The sequence below is a fragment of the Enoplosus armatus genome, chromosome 1, assembly GCF_043641665.1.
Source record: "Enoplosus armatus isolate fEnoArm2 chromosome 1, fEnoArm2.hap1, whole genome shotgun sequence".
Lineage (NCBI taxonomy): Eukaryota > Metazoa > Chordata > Actinopteri > Centrarchiformes > Enoplosidae > Enoplosus > Enoplosus armatus.
The window spans coordinates 7400445-7420586 of record NC_092180.1 but is presented as its reverse complement, the minus strand read 5'-3'; the positions used below and the strand labels follow the sequence as shown (position 1 = coordinate 7420586).

Below are 20142 nucleotides of genomic sequence, written 5' to 3'. Positions count from 1 at the left end.
TAAAAGGTTCCAGCCAACAGGCTTACTCCGACCTCTGACCCAATAGCAGGAGGAATTAGAGTGGTCAGGTTGGGACAAGCGTTGTGATTGCAGCAGAGATTACAGCAGTATGGACGTAGCAGGTCCTGAGCATTAGTAAGGGGTAGTGGGTAGAAGATTTAGGCTGCTGCTAGCCTTGTAGTCACACCATATAAATGGCCTAAATTAGCTACTTTTGTTGTTGTCTGTTAGAAAATAACCAAAAATGCCCATCACAATCTTCTAAAGCCCAGGGTGTCGTCTTCATATTGCTTATTTTGTCTGTTTTAATATCACATAAGACAAATATATGCTGCAAATCCTCACATCTGAGTGATGTGACGATCTCTGTGAAACCAAAAAAACAGTGGCTTTGCTACCAGTTTGTTGACAAGTTTATAATGTATACTATATATAATATAGACTTGGAATTGCAACTCTGAGAGACAGTTGTTAACGTTATTTTCCCACTTGGCTGATTATAATGACGTGTACGCAGCATTATGTCTCCAGTGTTGATGTATTTCCCAGTAGGGTTTTACAGTCTAGGACAACTCTTGGCTTTTAACTTGCTGGGTTTTTTTTTTACCCTGATTATATTAAAAGTACATTTTCTCATGTTTGATTCGGTTGAGAGCATCTGCAGCAATCAGAAACTTTAATAGAGGAAAGGACTGCATTCAAAAATCAGTAATTGACCTTTTAATTGTGGCTACAACCCTAAACACACAAAATCCACTCTGGCCAAACATACTTTTCAGTGATTTGGTCTTTCATCTGGTTTTATTTAACTACTATAGGCCTAGCTGCTTTTTAATAGCCGGCTTGGACCCAGATGGATACCTGACCCTTTTGATTAGCCCTCTGTAGCAGAGGTTAGTCAGTGGTTAGCTAGCCCCACTGGTAGGGGGTCAAGTCTAATGAGAGGCAGATATCGAAATTCGATTAAGGTAAATGAGCCAGGAGCACAACCCCCAGTTTTCAAGATAATTACATCCTATTTCCTTTTCTTTCTTTTTTTCCCCCTCCAACCAGCTCAGTGAGACTGTCCACAACAGGAGTGACCCTGCCTTCATTAAGGGGGCAGGGCCAGGCAGAACACACACACACATTAACACACACACAGGAAAACAGACTTTAATTATTGGGTCGAAGACGTGGCAGGTGATCAATCTCCATGTCCCCACAGTGTGAGCGAGGCGGTGTCTCAGAGATATTCAGAGAGCATCAGGCAGCTACCCACAGCAGTTAGATCAGAAAACAGATTCAAGTTCAGACACATTAACACACACATGAAAGATGTTTGCCCTGCAGATGTTTTCACCTGGAGCGCTGGCTGTCGTTATGTGAAGCAACACAGTATATATTAAAGTCCCCCAAACATCCAGCAACCTCACCCTCTCATCATCATCTTCTGGGACAAAATATTGCTCTTTTATATGAAGCTGAAATGATAAGTCGATTCACTGATGAGTCAATAATCGTGCGAGTCATTAATGAAGCAAAAAGGCTAAAAAATGTACCAGATCCAGCTGCTCAAAGGGAAGAATTACTTTTCTCTGTTTTATGTCGTTGTAAATTAAATAGCTTTGAGTTTTAGCTGATGGTTGAATAAATCAAACAATATGAAGACATCACCTTGGACTGTGGGGAAATTGAGTTGGGCATTCTTCAAGATTTTGTGATAATTACAAAAAATAAAGTCTACTAAATGATTAGTGAAAATTGAATATCACAATTTCTATAAAAATCCATCTGGCGTTCCCACCAAGTACAAAACTAAGTGAAACCGACACCAGGAAATATGAAAACCTTTAAATAGGGTCCTACGCTATGTTTTGCATATGTTTTTGGCCCGTGGCGACACATGATTGAGTTTGATTTGACAAGTGTCAGCAGTGTAGTCTCATTTCCATGCTCCTACCCTCATTTCCGTGATTTCAACACAGGGCGAGATTGTACTTGGATAATGTTTAACGACTCGGTTACAGGTGGTGTGCTGCTTATCGTCAACCCTTATGTAAATACTAATCTGTGGAACACAGCGTAAACTTTTACACTGCCTGCTTTTGTTTTTGATGTCACTCTGGTTCATTTGCTAACGGTGAAGAGAAAAATGTGCATGTTTTTATTTGGGTGTGCATTTTTTCGCACTTTTGTAGAAGGTTATATTTCCATCTGGTTTGAGTGTGAAGGCCTTTTTATAAAGTAACAGTGACTTATCTACACGTTTGCTGCTTGTTTTTTTTTCCAGTGTTTCAGGATGATTGTACCTTTTTTATGATTTGTATATTAGTTAGCTTTATTTTAATCAAGGTTAGTGTTAGAGTTGAAACTTTGTTTTGATAATCAAAGTTTTTTTAAAGAAAAAATGCCCCGACAATCCCTCCTTCCCGCCTCTTACATGTGAATATTTGGTGGTTTTCTTTATTAGTTAACTGAATGTTGGACTGTCAAAAGAAACAATTTGAAGACATCACTCTAGTCTATAAAAAGTCTAAAAATGAATCTGCTGATAAATTGATGATGAAAATAATTGTTAGTTGCAGCTCCTAGTTTTTATTGTCCTCTCCAGTTTTCTTGCTTGTTGCTTGTATCATTTCTGGCTGAATCTCTCCTCTTCCTCTCTCCTTTGACCCAGCAGCAGCCGTCTCATAGTGTCTACCCAGCCTTCATGGTCAGTGTTCAGGAAGTTACCAAACACAGAGAAATCTGTTTTTTTTGTGTGTGTGTTTAGTGTTTTGAACTGCTTCATGGCACTCTAACATGTTGTTTTGTGAAAGGGAGGTGTTGCCTTTTGCAGACAAAGCTTGACTCTGGTATGTTTGGATATATTTACCTGCTTTACTCAGGTGTCAGAGATTTGACAGCACTTTATTTCTAACCTCAATCCTGTTCCAGTACTGAAACCAACCAGGTTTGTTCTTGGCGTAGGGTGTAGTGGTCTAATCTTTGTCGCAACAACTGCAGAAAATATGATGAGCCACAGAAGCTGTTGTAAAGCACAGGATAAGTAGGTAATGTGGCGATCATTGCCAGACTTATTAAGACAGTCTGCCAGCTGGTTTGTGCTGGTGCTGTTGATGCTTGTTCCACCTGACAGTACTGTTCTGCAGGGAGCCAGCTTCGCCTAGTTAACTTTAATTGCCTGTTTCCTGTGGAAGTTGCCTGAGCTGCGGCGGCATTTACACATAATGAAAAAAGATAAGTGTGAAAGGAAGCCAGCTCTTTATCCATGAATATTGAATTGGAAGCAATTTATTTTCTGATTCCCCCCCCCCCTCCTCCCCTCCTCCCCTCTTTTTCTCCCTCTCCCCTCCTCGGCTCTCCTCGCTCCTCTCCTCAGCCATAGCTCGTTAATGAGGCTTCTTGATAATGATCCCTGCACGCTTTTCCTCATTAGGCACACTCAATGGGGACATCCCTGCCTCAATCCCTCGCTCTTTCATTCTCTTGTTATTTTCTGATTCTGCCTTTCCCTCTTCTTCTTGTTCTGCCCCCCCCCCCCCCCCCCCCCCCCTTTTGGTTTTGCTTGCTTTTCCTTTTTTCACAGCAAACAGGCTGCTCGGCACAACAGCACAATATCGATTAACAATGCCGCCCCTCAGACGCTTATATCCATTGTACGATTTCAGGTCCAGCTTGACACAATGAGCTGACTGAAATATGGCCAGCTGCTAAATAAACCTTTTAAATGTGGTAAGCCACTATATATACCCTCGTCTAGTTCATGTAATGAATGTATGGATGAGGTTATTCGAAGTTCTATCTAGCAAGCAGAATAGCAATCATGTTTTTTTTGTTTTTGGAGAGGCAGTTGATGGATGTGCTAAGTGTTATTTAACCTTGTTTTAAAGCACTTGCTTCCCTCTTGGCTGAGTGGCTATTTAACTCCTGTCTATCTACTCACTCCTCTCTGGCTGCCTCTCTCACACAGACGTCCGTGGCCTCTTGGGAGGTGTGTGTGTGTGTGTGTTATCCTCTGTGTCTGTGCTTAACAGCATTTTGCTGGAGGAGTGGGCATGCTTGCTTGGTTTTCCGGAGTGTTGAAAGGTTTTGAGGTTTTCAAGTGTAGACCTATTGATTTTTAACTGTCCCAGCTATGATTGAAGCACGGTGGTTTGGGAGGGAGCAAAACGCTCAGTATCATTTCTGACGATCTGATATGAAGAGTACCAGATCTGCAGTGTAAACCTGGAGGCAGGCTTTTCAGAGGCACAATGTTGTAGCTCATTCATGTGCAAACCTTGGAGCCCAGAGCTGCTTCAGCCAGCGTTGTGCTCAAACTATTAGTTAATCGACAGCAACTTTGATAATCCTTCAGTTAAACGTCAAATATTCTCTGGTTTCAGCTTCTCAAATGTGAGGATTTGCTGCTCTTCTGTAAATTAAATATATTTCTGTTTTAGACTGTTGGTCAAACAAAACCAGCAAGAAGACATCAGTTTGACTTCTGGAGAGAAATTATGTAGTAAAAAAAAAAAAATACTTGACGGATGAAAATAGTCCTACTTTGCACTGCTGTTTTAGCACCCTCAAAAAAAAAGATTATTTTATTGATGTGTAATTTAATGTGATAAATCAGCTATAATGTCTAAGTCTAAGTTGTTAAAATGTGACTTACAAAGTTTATTTTGGGGTGATAATACACAACCAAAAGCCAGAAGACCTTGAGAGTGGGAGATAAAGTAACAATAACACAGAAATGTTTTGGAAATGAATGTGTTGTACTTTCAACCAAATGATAACCATACCGTACATCTACAGCTATGAACCCAAACTGTTTCCCCCCCCTTCAGTGAATGAGCTGGATCAGCATGTTGGCAGTCACTGTCAGGCTGCTATTATGCATAAACGGTTTGGCCTTGAACTAGATGTTGTCAAAGCCAGCCTCTAATGCATAAGTAGAGTGTGGTCATTCATGGATTCACTTCCCAGCCGACCCACTTGTCCTCTGTCTTGTCTCCTGTCTCTCTGCGTTTGTCTATAGCAGCAGCAGCTTCAGGCTCAGCACCTCTCTCACGCGGCCCACGGCCCCCCAGTCCAGCTGCCCCCGCACCCCTCAGGCTTGCAGCCTCCCGGTATCCCCCCTGTGACGGGCGCTGGCTCCGGCCTGCTGGCTCTGGGTGCTCTTGGCAGCCAGGCTCACCTGCCTGTAAAGGATGAGAAGAACCACCACGACCTGGAGCACAGAGGTGAGGAGCACAGCCTGCCGCGCACACACACACACACACACACACACACACACACTTTAGTACTGATGGGTGATTGTACCTGCCAGCATCTGGTTTAACCAGCCCGATACATTTATCACAGAAACATGTCGCTGTATGTGTTTCAGTGTAAGCGTTTCTGTACAGATTCAGTGAGAGGAAATATTTATTCAGGTTATTCTACTTTTACTTACTAATTTACTCACCAACATATGATCATAAAAGTACAGTTTATACTAACATTAGGAAACAGGAAAGAAAGAGTTTGTAGAATTTGAACACCAACACAATTGCACACACTGTCGAGGATAAAAAATAAGTTTGTGACAAATTAGTCATGTATCACAAATACAGCTGTTAATGTTGATCTAATAAAAAAATGACATCCTTCTGTACCTTTTTTATGTTCTTATAAATCACCCTATATAAAGCGTCTGTAAGTTGTAACTTAGGGCCTCACAATAGGTTAATAAATAATTTACTAATACTTTATAGATCAGTTGTAAGTTATATGATCAAGTTTTGGGTTGACAGGCTGTGAAAAGTATCTCTTGCTGGTCAGTCGTTAATAGTCAATTATTCAAAGTCATTAATAAAGGCTTATGGCTTTCTCACTTTTTAATATGCCATTAAGTCTGCAGTTATATAGATTAATAATTAATGAATTCATTAATATAGGTTTTTTTTCTGTTAATGAATAATTAATAAATGGATTAGGTCCAGATGCCCCACAGGTCAGAGGTCAAACAGTCCATTAGAGACCTGATGAACTAAAGATCTGAAAAAGACAAAGCAAGAGTTCTGCTGGAGGAGGATAAACACCAGACACCTAATGGCTTATAACTGATTTATTAAGCATTAATAAAGTTATTAGTTACAACTTCCTGTACCTTCTGTAAAAGGTGCATTATTAGAAAGTGGTACCCAACTTGCAGATCAGAGTAATCTTTCAGCTGAATAATAATTGTATTGCTGTTATCTGATTGGAGAGCTGAGTCGTGGTGGTACTAATTTGTGTTTTGCTTTTCTCTCCTGGCCCCTCATCTTTTCACTCGCCTCTGGCCATTCCTCTGAAAGAGCGCGAGTCGAGCACGGTATGTTGACTCTCGCCGTCCCCGTCTCCTGTGTGTGTCTTGACTTTGCCGGTCTCTGGCTCACTGTGTTTGGTGATTAGGTGTACTTTACATAGACTTAAGCCCACTGTTCAATAGAAATTCATGCTCTCGGTCTAAGAACGCCCACATTTTTGTGCTCAGGAGGGTTGACTGAAATCAAATAATGAAGTCTGGCCAAATAAGCCAGTGCCATCTAATCCAGGTGGAAAATGACTCCAATCACTGTGCGAGGATTAGCAGTCAGCTACCTCCTTTAATTTCAGCACAATTAAAAGCGGCTTTGACTCTCCGTCTCTTCTTCCCTCACCACTTTAGAGGATTCACTGTTGCATGTGTCCAATACCGACTCCTTTTCATCTAATTTTTCTTTTGCATATACCTTTTATTTTCTGTTCTTTCTTCTTCTTGTCTCACACATTTACTCCTTTCCACCACTTTTTTTTCTCCCTCACTGTCTCAAGCTTCCTCTCTCTCTCTGTCTTCCTTCTCATGTTAAAGTCCTTGTTTATTGGACTGGCTTAAAGCTCTCAGTTAGCTGGAGCGTAACGCTCTGTTGGATCTGCTCGGCCAGATTGAGTTCCCATTGACTGGCCATCCTGAATGAGCCCACTCATGTCTGAAGGGAACCCAAACTCGTCGCACATCTCGTATGGTGACGAGCGGCTGCCAGTACTACCTTACCTGATCTCCTCGCCATCCTCCTCTCCCTCTCCTCCAGTGCGCACACACACACACACACACACACACACACACACACACAGTCTTCCTGTCCTGTTCTGTTGTCTCAGGTCATCTGATACCAGAGTTGGAGGCAAGTGCAGGGTTATTGAGTCTAAGCAATCCGTTAAAGGTCACAGGCGCACAGATACAGACAGGCTGTAATGCTGTAGGAGAGTTTTGTCTGTCAGACAGCATCTTCACACCAAGCCAGACTGAAACTCTCTGTGCAGCTTTCTTTTCCACAACAGCAGCTGTTTCCACATTCTGACCTGAGAAGGAGGAATGTCGAAGTGGCAGAAAGCTGCTGGGTTGGCTGAGGGTAGTTTAAGTGTTTGTGTGCCATTAACTGCCCAACCACAGTGTTTTTCTTTTTTTAATTGTCACTCTCCACTTTCCTCGGCTCAGGAGGTCTTTTTTTTTATGTGAACCTCTCACTCAGTTTTCAAGCTGTTACGGTTGTCTGCTGCTCTTCTTTCTGCTCCCGTCTTTAGCAGCCAAGAAGTCAGACATCTTCCTTCTCCCTCTTTCATCATATCTTTCTGTGTCTGATGAAGGCAGGGATTTGTTGAGCTGCCTGACAGTGTGGGCTGGCCTCACGGTTTGCTCGCCTTCACCCCCCCCCCCCTCGCCTCCCTGCCTCCCTGCCTGCCTGTCGGCCTGTTTGGCAGTGCCACCCCACCCCACCACACCAGTGCCCAGACTACAAAAACCCCGTTTGCAGCTTCTGAGAGAGTGCCAGCCTGTCCGGGCATTCCCAGTAGTGGGGAGAACTCATTGCCACACTGCTACGCTCTCATTGCTTGCCAAGTTCCTTTCCTGTTTTGCTCTCTTGTCTTTCTTCCTCTTTTTTTTTCTCATTTTCTCACTCTACCTCTTTCATGGCTCTTTTCTCTGCTGGCAACACCCTCTTTGTGTCTCCACATTGCACTCTTGTCCAGGTTCCCTCAATAGACTCTTTCTTTCCTTCCTCTTTTTTATCCTGGTTGATTTTCATGAACTTTGCTGTCATTTTCTGCTATTTTGTCACTGACCTGGACAGCGCACACAGACAGACACAGATACACACACAGACACAGAGACACACACACACACACAGACTTAATGACCTGCAGTCATTAACGTGGGTTTTACAGTTACACAGTGAGAGATCCTGGTCACTTTTGTTTTTATTTGCATGTACTTGCATGTCACAGACAGAAAAAGTGCAGTCAGGAATGTAAGCTGTGTTTGGTTTGAATTGTTAATGTTGCTTCAAGCGTGTCTCTGACCAGGTCACTGTGAGGGACTACAAGAGGATTAGATGTCAGGTTGTGTGTGTGTGTGTGTGTGTGTGTGTGTGTGTGTGTGTACTAAATATCCCATGCTGCACTCTGCTCACACCTCACCTTTTCTCTCCACCTTGACTTCAACTTGCAAGCTGGGTGATGCGTAGGGCAGATGATGCTTTTGTCTTCCAGAGGCGTTTTGTGTGTTTGCTCAGCTGCCTCATCTGTTTCCTCCTTGCACCAGTGCCTTGGCGGCGGCAGCAGCAGGGCTAAGCTGTCCCAGAATCCTCTTCTGCACCTTCTATCCCAAATCAGTCCAGTTCAGTCCAGGAGCATTGTACGTTTAGCTTTACAGTCAATATTGTCACTGCTCCGACAAAGGAAAAGGCTCCAGAGAAATGCCTGGACTTAAACACACCATTTAGTAGTTTCTGGCTTTTCTGGTTTCTGAGGGTTTGTCACTTGTCCCAAAACATTTACTTGACTGAAGGGCATGTGATTATTTTTTTAAGTCACTTACATCTTGCACCCTAAGCCAACAGAGAAGTTTATTTATTTGCAAGAGTCACACAGTTTGTTACTCCATATCATGTCCAGATGGGTGAAGATGGAGCAAGATGACATTTACAATGTTGGCTGAGCTCACTTCCTCACATAAAATGTTCTAAGCTGCAATTCAACATGATGCAACACACAGAAATGTTCATAGGAGTTGAAGCATATATGCCTCAGTATATTATATGGTTATTGACAGTTTTTTGGGATAAGAATCAATGACATAGCATACTCTGGGGCAACTCTGATGTCATCTGGCTACATGTTATTGTTGTTGGCAGAATAACTCCGTGTCGCCATCAGACAGCCTGCGGGCAGCGAGTGAGAAGCACCGCGGATCTTCAGATTACGGTCTCGACTCCAAGAAACGCAAAGTGGACGACAAAGACAGCATGAGCAGATATGTGAGTGTTTGTGTTTTTATTAGTTTCTTTGTTTGCAGTGTTGCATGAATGAGTTTAGTAGCTCTCCTACTGTAGCTGTAGGTGGGCTCCTGAGCTTGTTTCTGCTCGTATTTGAACTTTGATTAACACTGTATTAAGCCACTCTTGAAAAATATTAACCTTTAGAACAGAAATTAAGTATAAGCAAACCAAAATATAGCAGGAACACTAATTAACAGACAGTTTATTATTATTATTTATTATTTCATTATAAAATCACCGGGTTTGGTAATGCTTCATTAGGGGTCTATGAATTCCTAATAATTTCAGAGAAAGTGACCTGGAAAGGAGTATATGTAACCTGTAGTTTACTTATAATTAGAAAAAGACAAATTACAGCGTCCAATTAATTAATTCCAATCAAATATTAAGGCAGTGTATCCTTGAGTCTCAGTTAGTGTCTGAACATGCAAACATTTGCAGTTTGTCCACAGGTGAGTATACAATTCAACATATATGAAGGATAAAGTTTCCTATAAGGAATGAAAATTAATTTACTTTCTCTGGATATCAACAACTGACTAAAATAACAGTCTCAGAACTGTGTCTCCATTTTCTCTATACTTACTACCAAGTTACACACATCTTTCCAGGAAACTGCAATTGTTAGGAAATAGTGGACCTGTAAAATAAAGCATTACCCCGTTTCATTTTCTATCTATTATATATTATAGTATTTTAACCAAATAATAAACAAATGCTACTGGTGACTCAATTTTAAAGTAAAAACAGGTTACAGAGTCCATAAATCTGGTGTGGTCTTTCATTTTGATCTAGTAGTCAATAATTGGACTGTACTGGTTTATGCTTGCTGTCATTTTACACTGTTAGTGGTCTCCCAGTAAGATGAGCCTGTCGCTCCTTCATTTCAGGACAGTGACGGAGACAAAAGTGACGACTTGGTGGTGGATGTTTCCAATGAGGTAAGACTACGTTTGAACTGAGCTGCTCAGCCACATTCCTCCGTGTGAACACCTCGTAGAAACTAAACACAGCTCTCTTTTGTCATTTGTCTACTGAAGCCTCAACACCTTTCAAAAGCATTGCCAAAAAGTCTGTCATAATATTTGTTGTGTGTGTGTGAGTGTGCTTACTTGCTGCATTTCTTTTGCCATTCATGCATAAAGTAAGACAAAGAAAACAAAGAGAAAAGGGAGTGACAGGTGAATGAAAAGTGTGTGTATGTGTGTGAGGGAGAGTACGAGCATGCACAAGTATATTTATCTGTGTTTGCACATGAGGCCCCGGTTTGTTTGACCTACATGTACATGCCAGTGGCTTTCCTCCGGTCTGTTTGCTCAGTCTGGCTTTCTGTCTGTCTCGTTTAACTCTGTAGGATCCGGCTACCCCTCGAGTCAGCCCCGCTCACTCTCCTCCAGAAAACGGCCTGGATAAATCACGAGTCCTGAAGAAGGATGCCGCCCCCAACAGCCCCGCCTCCGTCGCCTCGTCGGGCAGCACGCCGTCCTCCAAAGCAAAGGACCACGCCCATGTGAGTGTGAGGGACACACTGAAAGACTAGAGAGAAGATGAAATAAGGAGGTTACAGTGGAGGGGGTGAAGGGTGAGCTGACAGACTAAAGGGCATTTGTCAAGTGAAGTGGGTGTCTGTGTGAAGGACTAATACGTAGGAGGCTTAGCAGTTAGCTGCTATGAGGGGCTTGAAGGGGCAGAGGGTAGATGCACTCTCAGGAAATCAAACCCTGTGGCTCACTCCTCTCAATCTCCTTTATGGCTTACCCAATAAATGGTCATTTCTTCCTCGGCCCGAGGCTGTAAATAACCTGGAGACGCGGCAGCGAGGGAACTGCTGTCTCCCTCTTTTCTTGCTTCGTCTCATCTTGTCCCTCTCCATCTCTTAATACTGAAGCGCTCACTAACCAGGCTAAAACAATCCTCACGCCTCGGTTTTACATAAACCATTTCACTAAGGATTAGGACAGATTTGTAGCCCACATCACTACCCTCCACCTCCCATGAAACCCAGCTTCTCCCCGTCCCTCATTAGTGTGTGTCACCAGGCTAAACCCCCGCTCCTCTTACTCGATCTGCAGAGGAAGAGAGATGGATTAATTGTGAGAGAAGTGTTTGGGCCACCATCTTGCTTGACTTCTAAGCAAAGGTTTATACCCCAACCACACACACACACACACACACACACACACACACACACACCCCATGGCTGTAGTAATGAAGTGTCAGTGTTAGATTGGATTACCTTGAGCCGTCCACTCAGATTGTCACTCTGGATTTCCCTGCCAGTGGGGGTATTTTTGACTCACTGGGGGATTTTTTTTTTTTTTTTTTTTACTCTGGCATGGATGCTGTTTCATTTATGTGTGTGTGTGGCTAAGAGTGAGAGTAAGTGGACTTACAACTTTCAGTAAGAGGGTACAAAACAAGGTTGCATGCAGAGGTTAAAGAGTATCTCTGTTTTAGAATGACAAGTCATCCACACCGAGCCTGAAGTCCACCACACCTACACCAAGAAATGAGGCCCCCACACCAGGAACCAGCACCACTCCAGGACTGCGGCCTCTTACAATGGGCAAACCTCCCGGCATGGAGGCTTTAGGTACATAAACACCTTCACTGTCACACTCAAGCGATTCATTGATTGACAAAAAATAAGCAATTTTTTGCTATTTGGTATTTTTGCTGGAATTATTTTTCTCTGAAGATGAACGGAGACGTCTCCGCAAACCTGATGATTAAGCTTTGCTGTTGTGAGAATTTGCTTTAGATTTTGAAGTATTGATCGGGCAAAATAAGCATTTTAATGGCATCAATTTGGGCTTTAAGAAATAGTAATGGACATTTTTCACCATCTTGTGACATTTAATGGACCAGATGATTAAAATTTAAGAAAGAAATCTGCAGATTAATTGATGATAAAATCTTGAAAGTTCATTCGTGACCTTGGAAACAGTAATTGACCAAACAATCTCACCATGAGGTCCATTATTAGCTGTTCTGGAGCTTTCGAGTATATCACAGAGTTGTCCAGTCGTCATGGATTTAATAAAAAAAAAAATCAAATTCACACGTCTTCTCTCGTCTCTAGCCGCCCCGGCCCTACGTACACCTCTGTCCATTGCGGGCTCCTATGCCAGCCCGTTTGCTATGATGGGTCATCATGAGATGAACGGATCCCTGACCAGCCCAGGTGTCTACCCGGGTCTCATTTCACCACAGATGAGTGCTGCAGCTGCTGCCGCCTATGGACGCTCACCAATTGTAACTATTCCAGCTTCTATATAGAATTTATGAATCAAATGTGTTTATAACTGAATGAATGAAGCTCTCCACATATATTCATTTATATATTCCTCCTCCATCGGTTTGACACAACAAGCGCTCGCCAGCCTCTGTATGAATTATCCTCCATGGTTGTAGGTTGTTAGCCTGTTTGCAAAATGACTTTGAGAAACTTTACATTCATCCTGTATTTCCATAGCTCATTGTGAATGTTTCTGCTTGGCTGGCTGCAGCTTGTGGTGTGCACATAATGAGAAAGTACAAAGACGCCGTAGTTCTTTTACTTTGATGTTAGTTAGTTAGCATTTTAAAGGCTTTATAAAAAAAAAAAAGGCTCGCCCCCAAAATGCATCTCCGTGTTTGAAAATCTCCCAGGCTTTCATTAGCATTAGCAAGTGGGATGTTGTAGCCTTGTGTAAAGCTTCTCTGTATGCAGTGAATCTGAATCTGCGCCTTTCAAGGGATTTGCCTGGAAACAATGGTTCAGGAGTTCCTCTAGGCGTTAGCAGATAAAGTGAAGCATACATTTTAAAATTGAATATTAGTTTAGTGTAATTTACTTTTGCCGGCTATCGGTTGTTTGTTAACTCTTGGCTCTTCTTGCTCATGCAGGCAGCGTTTGACCCTCATCCTCACATGAGAGCTCCAGGCCTGCCAGCCAGCCTCCCATCCATTGCTGGAGGAAAACCGTGAGTTTTAGATTTTTGCTGTTTTCTCATTAACAGATAGCAAACACTTCAAAGCTCAAAACTGACCATCTTTCCCTTCCTCTGTCCTCTGCAGAGCTTATTCTTTTCACGTGAGTGCAGATGGTCAGATGCAGCCCGTGCCCTTCCCTCCAGATGCACTGATAGGACCGGGCATCCCGCGCCACGCTCGCCAGATCAACACACTGAGCCACGGGGAAGTGGTGTGCGCTGTCACCATCAGCAACCCCACACGTCACGTCTACACCGGCGGCAAGGGTTGTGTCAAGATCTGGGACATCAGCCAACCAGGCAGCAAGAGCCCCGTGTCCCAACTCGACTGCCTGGTAACTACTCGTTATTGTTTTTTTAACAAGTCATGGCAGAGGAAAATGTTTGTTCAAGAGTTTCAGATCTGTTATTCCTGTGGATGTTTCAAAGTGCTAACAAGGCATCCAGAACATGTACTCATGTTTCATGAGGTTTCTGCTGTTGGTGTCCTTCATTAAGATTTTCTTGAGCATCAAATGTAGCCTGACTCCACATCCCAGCGTAGTTTCCCCCCAACAGACAGAGATGTGAACAATCCAGCAAAGTGTTTCACTGCTGTGCTGCAATAATCCTTGGTGAGGAAAAAAAAAAGCCTGCTGAGTAATGATGTTCTGATTGGCCAACCTTGTCTGCCATTACCCAGCTCATTACTTCCTCCCAGCTGCCTCCCATTTCTCATTTTGATACTGCGGCTTCATGCCGTTCAACTCATATGGCCTCCAACACCCTTAAGGTGCGTCTAGAGTGCAATTGGGTCTTATAAAGCCATCAGGGTGCTGTTTTAATTCGACCAAGAGCTTCCACAGTCCTATTGATCTCTGTCTTCCTGCTCTCTTGGAGCCTGGCCAACAGCTGCTGCCCCAGTCTCTCCCTGCATCTCTTGTTAAAGCTGACATCCACATCTTCACTGAAACACGAAAGCAGCAAAACCAGCAGCAGTCTAAAGGCTTCACTTGTCAAAGAAAAGCTCCTCTTGAGTTTAAGTAGAGAGGGTTTTGATGTGGACACTGACGTACGCTGCTAATCTCTCTTTTCTCAACAGAATTGTAAAAGTTTGCTCTTACCCTCAAATCGTCTGATTCATGTAGATATTTCACCCGTTACATCCAGTCATCAAGATCGTGACAATACTTGTTTTCTGTTCCAGAACAGGGACAATTACATCCGCTCCTGCAAGCTGTTGCCTGACGGCCGCACCCTAATAGTGGGTGGCGAGGCCAGCACGCTGACCATCTGGGACCTGGCCTCACAGACGCCCCGCATAAAGGCCGAGCTCACTTCCTCTGCTCCAGCCTGCTACGCGCTGGCCATAAGCCCCGACGCCAAGGTCTGCTTCTCCTGCTGCTCGGATGGAAACATCGCCGTGTGGGACCTCCATAACCAGACCCTCGTTAGGTCAGTGCTCTGCCATATTAGTAAAAATACATCCCCTGAGCCAAACATTAAGCACATAATTTAAGACTCACTCACTTTGGATGTGCGTTACAGGCATCCTTTAATACACAGCTCATTGTTTCTGAAGAATAAAATAGTTGGCCACCAACATAAGACACCCTTATTGTTGGAGCTGGAAAGGCTTTCTCCTCCTGATGTCATGTTTGGTGTCTTGTGTTGTTTCAGGCAGTTCCAGGGCCACACAGATGGAGCAAGCTGCATCGACATCTCCCACGACGGGACCAAACTGTGGACCGGAGGGCTCGACAACACTGTCCGCTCCTGGGATTTGAGGGAGGGACGGCAGCTCCAGCAACACGACTTTACCTCACAGGTAGAGTTTAAAACAAATGTTCCTTTCATGCAATACAAAGTTGTCCAACATCGCTGACACATCTTTCACATTCAGTGTGTCTGATCTTTGGTTGAAATACTGTTGACACTTGTTGGTGATTATGTCTAATTCAACTATGTTGTTGCAGATCTTCTCGCTGGGCTACTGTCCCACTGGAGAATGGCTGGCTGTGGGCATGGAGAGCAGCAACGTGGAGGTGCTTCACCACACCAAGCCTGACAAGTACCAGCTGCACCTGCACGAGAGCTGCGTCCTCTCACTCAAGTTTGCCTACTGTGGTAAGTGACCAAAGGCAAAGAGGCTCCTTGATGTGTACACACAGACACATGGGTAATATAAAACATCGTCAGGGATTTAAAGATGCTAGTGAGTATTTAAGGCTAATTGTGCTATTTTTTAGACTAAATATCAAAAATAACATAAAGGGAATTTAGTATTCTCCACCAGAATTACAAATCAGCATAGAAAAGTCTTTGTAACAACATTTAGACCATAATGCAGAGAGTCAACTTAATAAATAAATGTGGAATTTTTAGAGTTGGTTGGTTGCTAGTCTGTAATTTCTTAGCTAAATAAATCCTACTGCCCTGCTGTTGAATGTTGTGAACGTGGATTTCTCCAGTTCTTTTACTGCCGTCCTGCCAGGCACTCTGCTAGAAACCACATCCTTGAACTCTGTGTGACGGCGTGAGTTTTCACTCTAGATTAGCACTAGCTGTAGCTTCAGTGTTCAGTCGGACATATAGCTACTACAGTTGGTTACTGGTGGCTGTGCTGCCTTCCATTTAGCTTTTTTCTGTAGATGTCGAAGTGACTGTTATTTAGTCACTTGCAGGGTGATTAAAATGCTGTTAATTGTGAGAATTTGTTTTGAGTGCTGAATTGTGTTGAAATGTCAGATGGACGTTTGCTCACGTCACTGTACAATTTAAACTAAAGACTCGTAGCTGAATTAACAAGGAAGCTGTTATTTTACAAAAAGGCTCATTAGAGAAATTCATCACTGCTTTTGCAGTTTGGATCATTCTGCCTGTTGGGCAGACCAGCTGGTTTCAAGTTTGAGGCTCAGATAAATGAGATTTCACTATCGCCTCACTTCTTTTTTTTTTTTTCTACTTTTTTTGCCAGAACTGTCAGTATTAATTTCCCCTCACAAGACCCCCCACAGCACAGCCTCGTATCTCTGCCACCACAGAACGGGTTAATTCAAATGAAGCTCACTGCTTCAGAGCTCTTGCTGTCACTAATTAAATCATTAGCCAACTAGTCAGTCGGGTAATTAATCAGAGGGTGATTTAAATAATTATCAGAGTGGAAATGGTGTGAGTCTCCTTCATCATGTGCATTTTATGATTGTTAATGTAATAGTGTTTATGGCAATTGATAAGGTTACTACAGTCACATGTTAGCTGTTGTTGTGGATTGACGGTTTACTGTAAATCTCTATTCTAAGCCTAGAAAAGACAAACAAAGGCGTAGGTTTCGTTTCAATTGGGGGAGATACATATTAAGCTGGAGGTCCTTCCCCAAGAAATTTTGTGTGTCAAACACTTAATTTCCTGCATTCTGGTGAATTTTTATGCTCCAATTTGTGCATTTTCTACATCAGTTTAGGGTAGAAATGTTGTCTGTCTCTGTTTATGTAGAGGAAAACAAAATGCAGGGGACAATTCAAAACATAATGGACTATACTGCAGTAAAGCCCTCGGGCATTTTGTATTAGTTAGCAAACTAGCAAACCACACTTAAATTAAACATTAGCTGCCATCACAACTCCCAAGGTTTTGGCCCAATATCAGACCTCCTTCTAGGTTATACTGCGGTCAAACCAGCCGTCATTCGTATCTCTGTGGTCGTGTATTAGCACACATACTTTCAGATTATATCCTCAAGGCGTCTGTTCTGTGTTTGCAGGTAAATGGTTTGTCAGCACAGGGAAGGACAATCTGCTGAATGCATGGAGGACTCCTTATGGTGCCAGCATATTCCAGGTAACTAAGATAAACACAGACTCACACAATTAAAGTGGAAGTATAAAGGAACATTACAGCTTGCATCATTTGTCTTTAACCCTTGTTTAGTGAGATAAAGCTCTGAAATACTGTTGCTATTTTAAAATGTAAGATTACCTGTATTTTGTAACACAAACTGTTCCCAAGAGTGAACCTCCACGCTTAGTAATCATGCAGATAGTTCAGACATGTGTAAAGCTAAAAGTACTTCATGTTCATTGGCTGTTTATGAGTAAGTATTTGCATATTCTCAAATTACTAAAACTAAGAAACTAAATACTTAACAGTTATTTTCCATTAATTGTTTCAATTACTTGTCAAGCAAAGATATCGAATAGTTTCTCGGTTTTATATGATTGTAAACTGAATATCTTTGGGTTTTGGACTGTTGGTCAGACAAAGCAAGACATTTGAGGACGTCCATTTAATACATTTAATAGACTAATGATTGACTGCAGTTACTACTACCATTATGGCCAGCAGCGCAGTGTAAGATTTTTGACAGAAGTAGTTTTTTCTTAACATTATATTCTATATATATAATATATATTATACTCAGTCAAGACTCACTCTGTTTTCAGTGTTGTTACTTACCGGAAAACCATAATTCTTTCATCAGAGGGACATCAGAGGCTCCTCCAGCTCGCTATATGAGTTAATCTGACTAGCATGGTCTAGTTAACAGCCAACAGCTGTATCACTGCTGATGAGTGGAAGTCTCTTTAGTATTTATTTTCTGAGACATGGACCTAATTATATAGTATTCAAGCAATTCAACAGTAATTATAACGCTTGCTTCTTAAGAAAAACTACTATGTAACATATGAGGAAGATTTAATGGTGACTTCTGTGATTTTTACTTCACAGTCGAAAGAGTCGTCCTCTGTCCTGAGCTGCGACATCTCGGCAGACGACAAATACATTGTGACAGGATCTGGTGACAAGAAGGCCACCGTCTACGAGGTGATCTACTAGAGAGAGGAGGCTCCTGCTCTGCTTCAGCACTTCTAATGAGATGACTTTTACTTTTCCTCCCGATCATCCGTCTGTGGACGCCGCCGCGCTGAGACGAACTAGAGATTTGGCAAACTCAACAGGATCTGTTGGCCTAAGGATGCTTGTGCTGACTGTTTTTGTCCTTTTTGTTTTGGAGGGTTTATTTTTTGGGCTACACATTTTTTTGTGACTTCTGAATTTTTCCCTTGAGAATATTTGGGTGTGACCCAATGAAGCGGCGCTTCATTTCTGAGAACCTTGTTCCCCAGACGTCTTGTGAAAAGTGTACATATCGGATTAAATAAAAGACATTTTATATATATTATAAGAATATATATATTTTCATGTCCTGGGTGTACTTGTGATGATTTTTTTTTTGGGCCCACTCTGTCTTATGCCATGATGTTTGAGTGGGAGAGCAGAACATAGATTAGAACTTTTTAACAATTTTAGTCTTTGATTTTCTTAAAGCACACTCTCCAGGCTGACCTTTTCAGAAATCAAACAGAGGAGCATGAAACTTGTAAGTAGGACGTTTCGTGGAGATTTTAAAATGGCCTTTTGTCACAGTGCTCTTACCGGACGATGAAAACGTGGAGTCCTCTGAATCGGGCAGCGCCTCGGCTGGTTTGGAACACTGTGAGACCGAGCGCGACCCTATGATTCAGGAAACGAGATGGATGTAAATTTAATTCCTATATATAAAAAGACCTTTTTAAAGTGTACATCTCTGTCTGTGCTATCTTTCTCCCTGTTTGTTTTACCTTGTTAGATTACGGGAGATAGAGAACGTTTAATGTTTAGCCTAACCCTTGGACCTCAGTTTGCAGCAGACACAAACTGGATGACAATGTGCTTTTTGCTAACTTGACGTAATATGGATGTTGAATTGCACCATTGATTTCTTGGCTACAGACTAAACTAAAACAGTCCAATCTGCGCTATTGGACTCATCCTTTGTGTCTTATCAATATTCCTGGAATGTTGTTTGGTCGGCCGTGATGGCGAGGCAGAGACATGAGGAAGGAGGGAATGGCAACAGAAATACACAAATTAGAAGATCAAGTTTCTCCCGTGTTGTTAAGACAACAGTGAATAATTCTGGTTTGTACACTGTGCTCCTGATCCTGTCAGCATTTCCCACAAGAAATTAAAAAGGGGCGAAATGCGCCAGTCCCTCTGAATCACACCAAAGTATGTAGCAAATGCTGTCAGCACTGAAAAGACATGTACAGTTGTTAATAAATCAATAAAACAGTTTTTGTAGAATAATTTCCTTGTGATTGACCTACAAATGGACTCTTCTGATGTTCTTCAGGATCTTCTTTGTGCCTTTGGCCTTTGTGTTGTGAGAAGCATCAGTCTTTGACATCAGGGCCAAAGCATCCATTTAGGACACTGAGATCATGTCCACCGTATTTGTTTTTAATTAAAGGAATAGTTCGACAGACATTTGCTTTCTTGCTCAGAATTAGATGAGAAGACTGATTCCACTCTCATGTCTGTGCCGTAAACATGAAGCTACAGCCGGGATATGGTTAGCTTAGCATAAAGGCTGGAAACAGAGGGGAAACCGCTAGCCTGGATCTGTTGCCTGGCAACAACAGGATTCCTCCAGAACGTCAGTACTCCAGGCCAAGAAATAGTCTGGCCGTAACCCCCCCCCCCCCCCCCCCCAAAAAAAAACACAACTTGTCAAGCTATTCCTTTAAAAGTACAGTTTATAAAACACCCACCATGCGCATGTTTTTAATCTCATATGTTTAAATTTATCAACAAAATAATAAATGAATTGGGGCTTTAGCATTTTACACCTTTATGTTCACACAAGAACAGTCAACTGAAGAAATAGAAGAATAAACTGTTAGAAACCTGGTGAAGTTTGTCTGAGGTTAGTGGGGGGGGGCAACGAATGACCTCAGTATTTCTAAAATCCTGAACAACACTTGATTGGTATCTAATGGCCATGTATCACTAAGCTCATATTTCTCCCGTGTCTCAGAAAAGTTCAGGAGTTAGAA

General features: G+C 42.4%; 1 protein-coding gene across 18 annotated transcripts in view; it reads left to right on the top strand.

Moving 5' to 3' along the window:
• Positions 1-19381, top strand: part of tle3b (TLE family member 3, transcriptional corepressor b) — a 30008-nt gene extending 10627 nt beyond the window's left edge. For 4 of the 18 annotated variants that reach the window (XM_070926834.1, XM_070925354.1, XM_070920148.1 and 1 more), the window contains 14 exons: positions 5012-5213; positions 6309-6325; positions 9168-9290; positions 10202-10252; positions 10666-10821; positions 11769-11904; positions 12394-12566; positions 13200-13276; positions 13371-13620; positions 14472-14719; positions 14945-15092; positions 15241-15391; positions 17028-17104; positions 17993-19381. In XM_070926834.1, coding sequence (XP_070782935.1) covers positions 5012-5213; positions 6309-6325; positions 9168-9290; positions 10202-10252; positions 10666-10821; positions 11769-11904; positions 12394-12566; positions 13200-13276; positions 13371-13620; positions 14472-14719; positions 14945-15092; positions 15241-15391; positions 17028-17104; positions 17993-18100 — 1917 coding nt within the window. In that variant the 3' untranslated portion in view covers positions 18101-19381. Of the gene's footprint in view, positions 1-2662; positions 2696-5008; positions 5214-6265; positions 6326-9167; positions 9291-10201; positions 10253-10665; positions 10822-11768; positions 11908-12390; positions 12579-13199; positions 13277-13370; positions 13621-14471; positions 14720-14944; positions 15093-15240; positions 15392-17027; positions 17105-17992 lie in introns of all 18 variants that reach the window. The other 14 variants (XM_070926154.1, XM_070924587.1, XM_070919401.1 and 11 more) reach the window with 10 other exon arrangements.
• Positions 19382-20142: the final 761 nt, after the last annotated feature.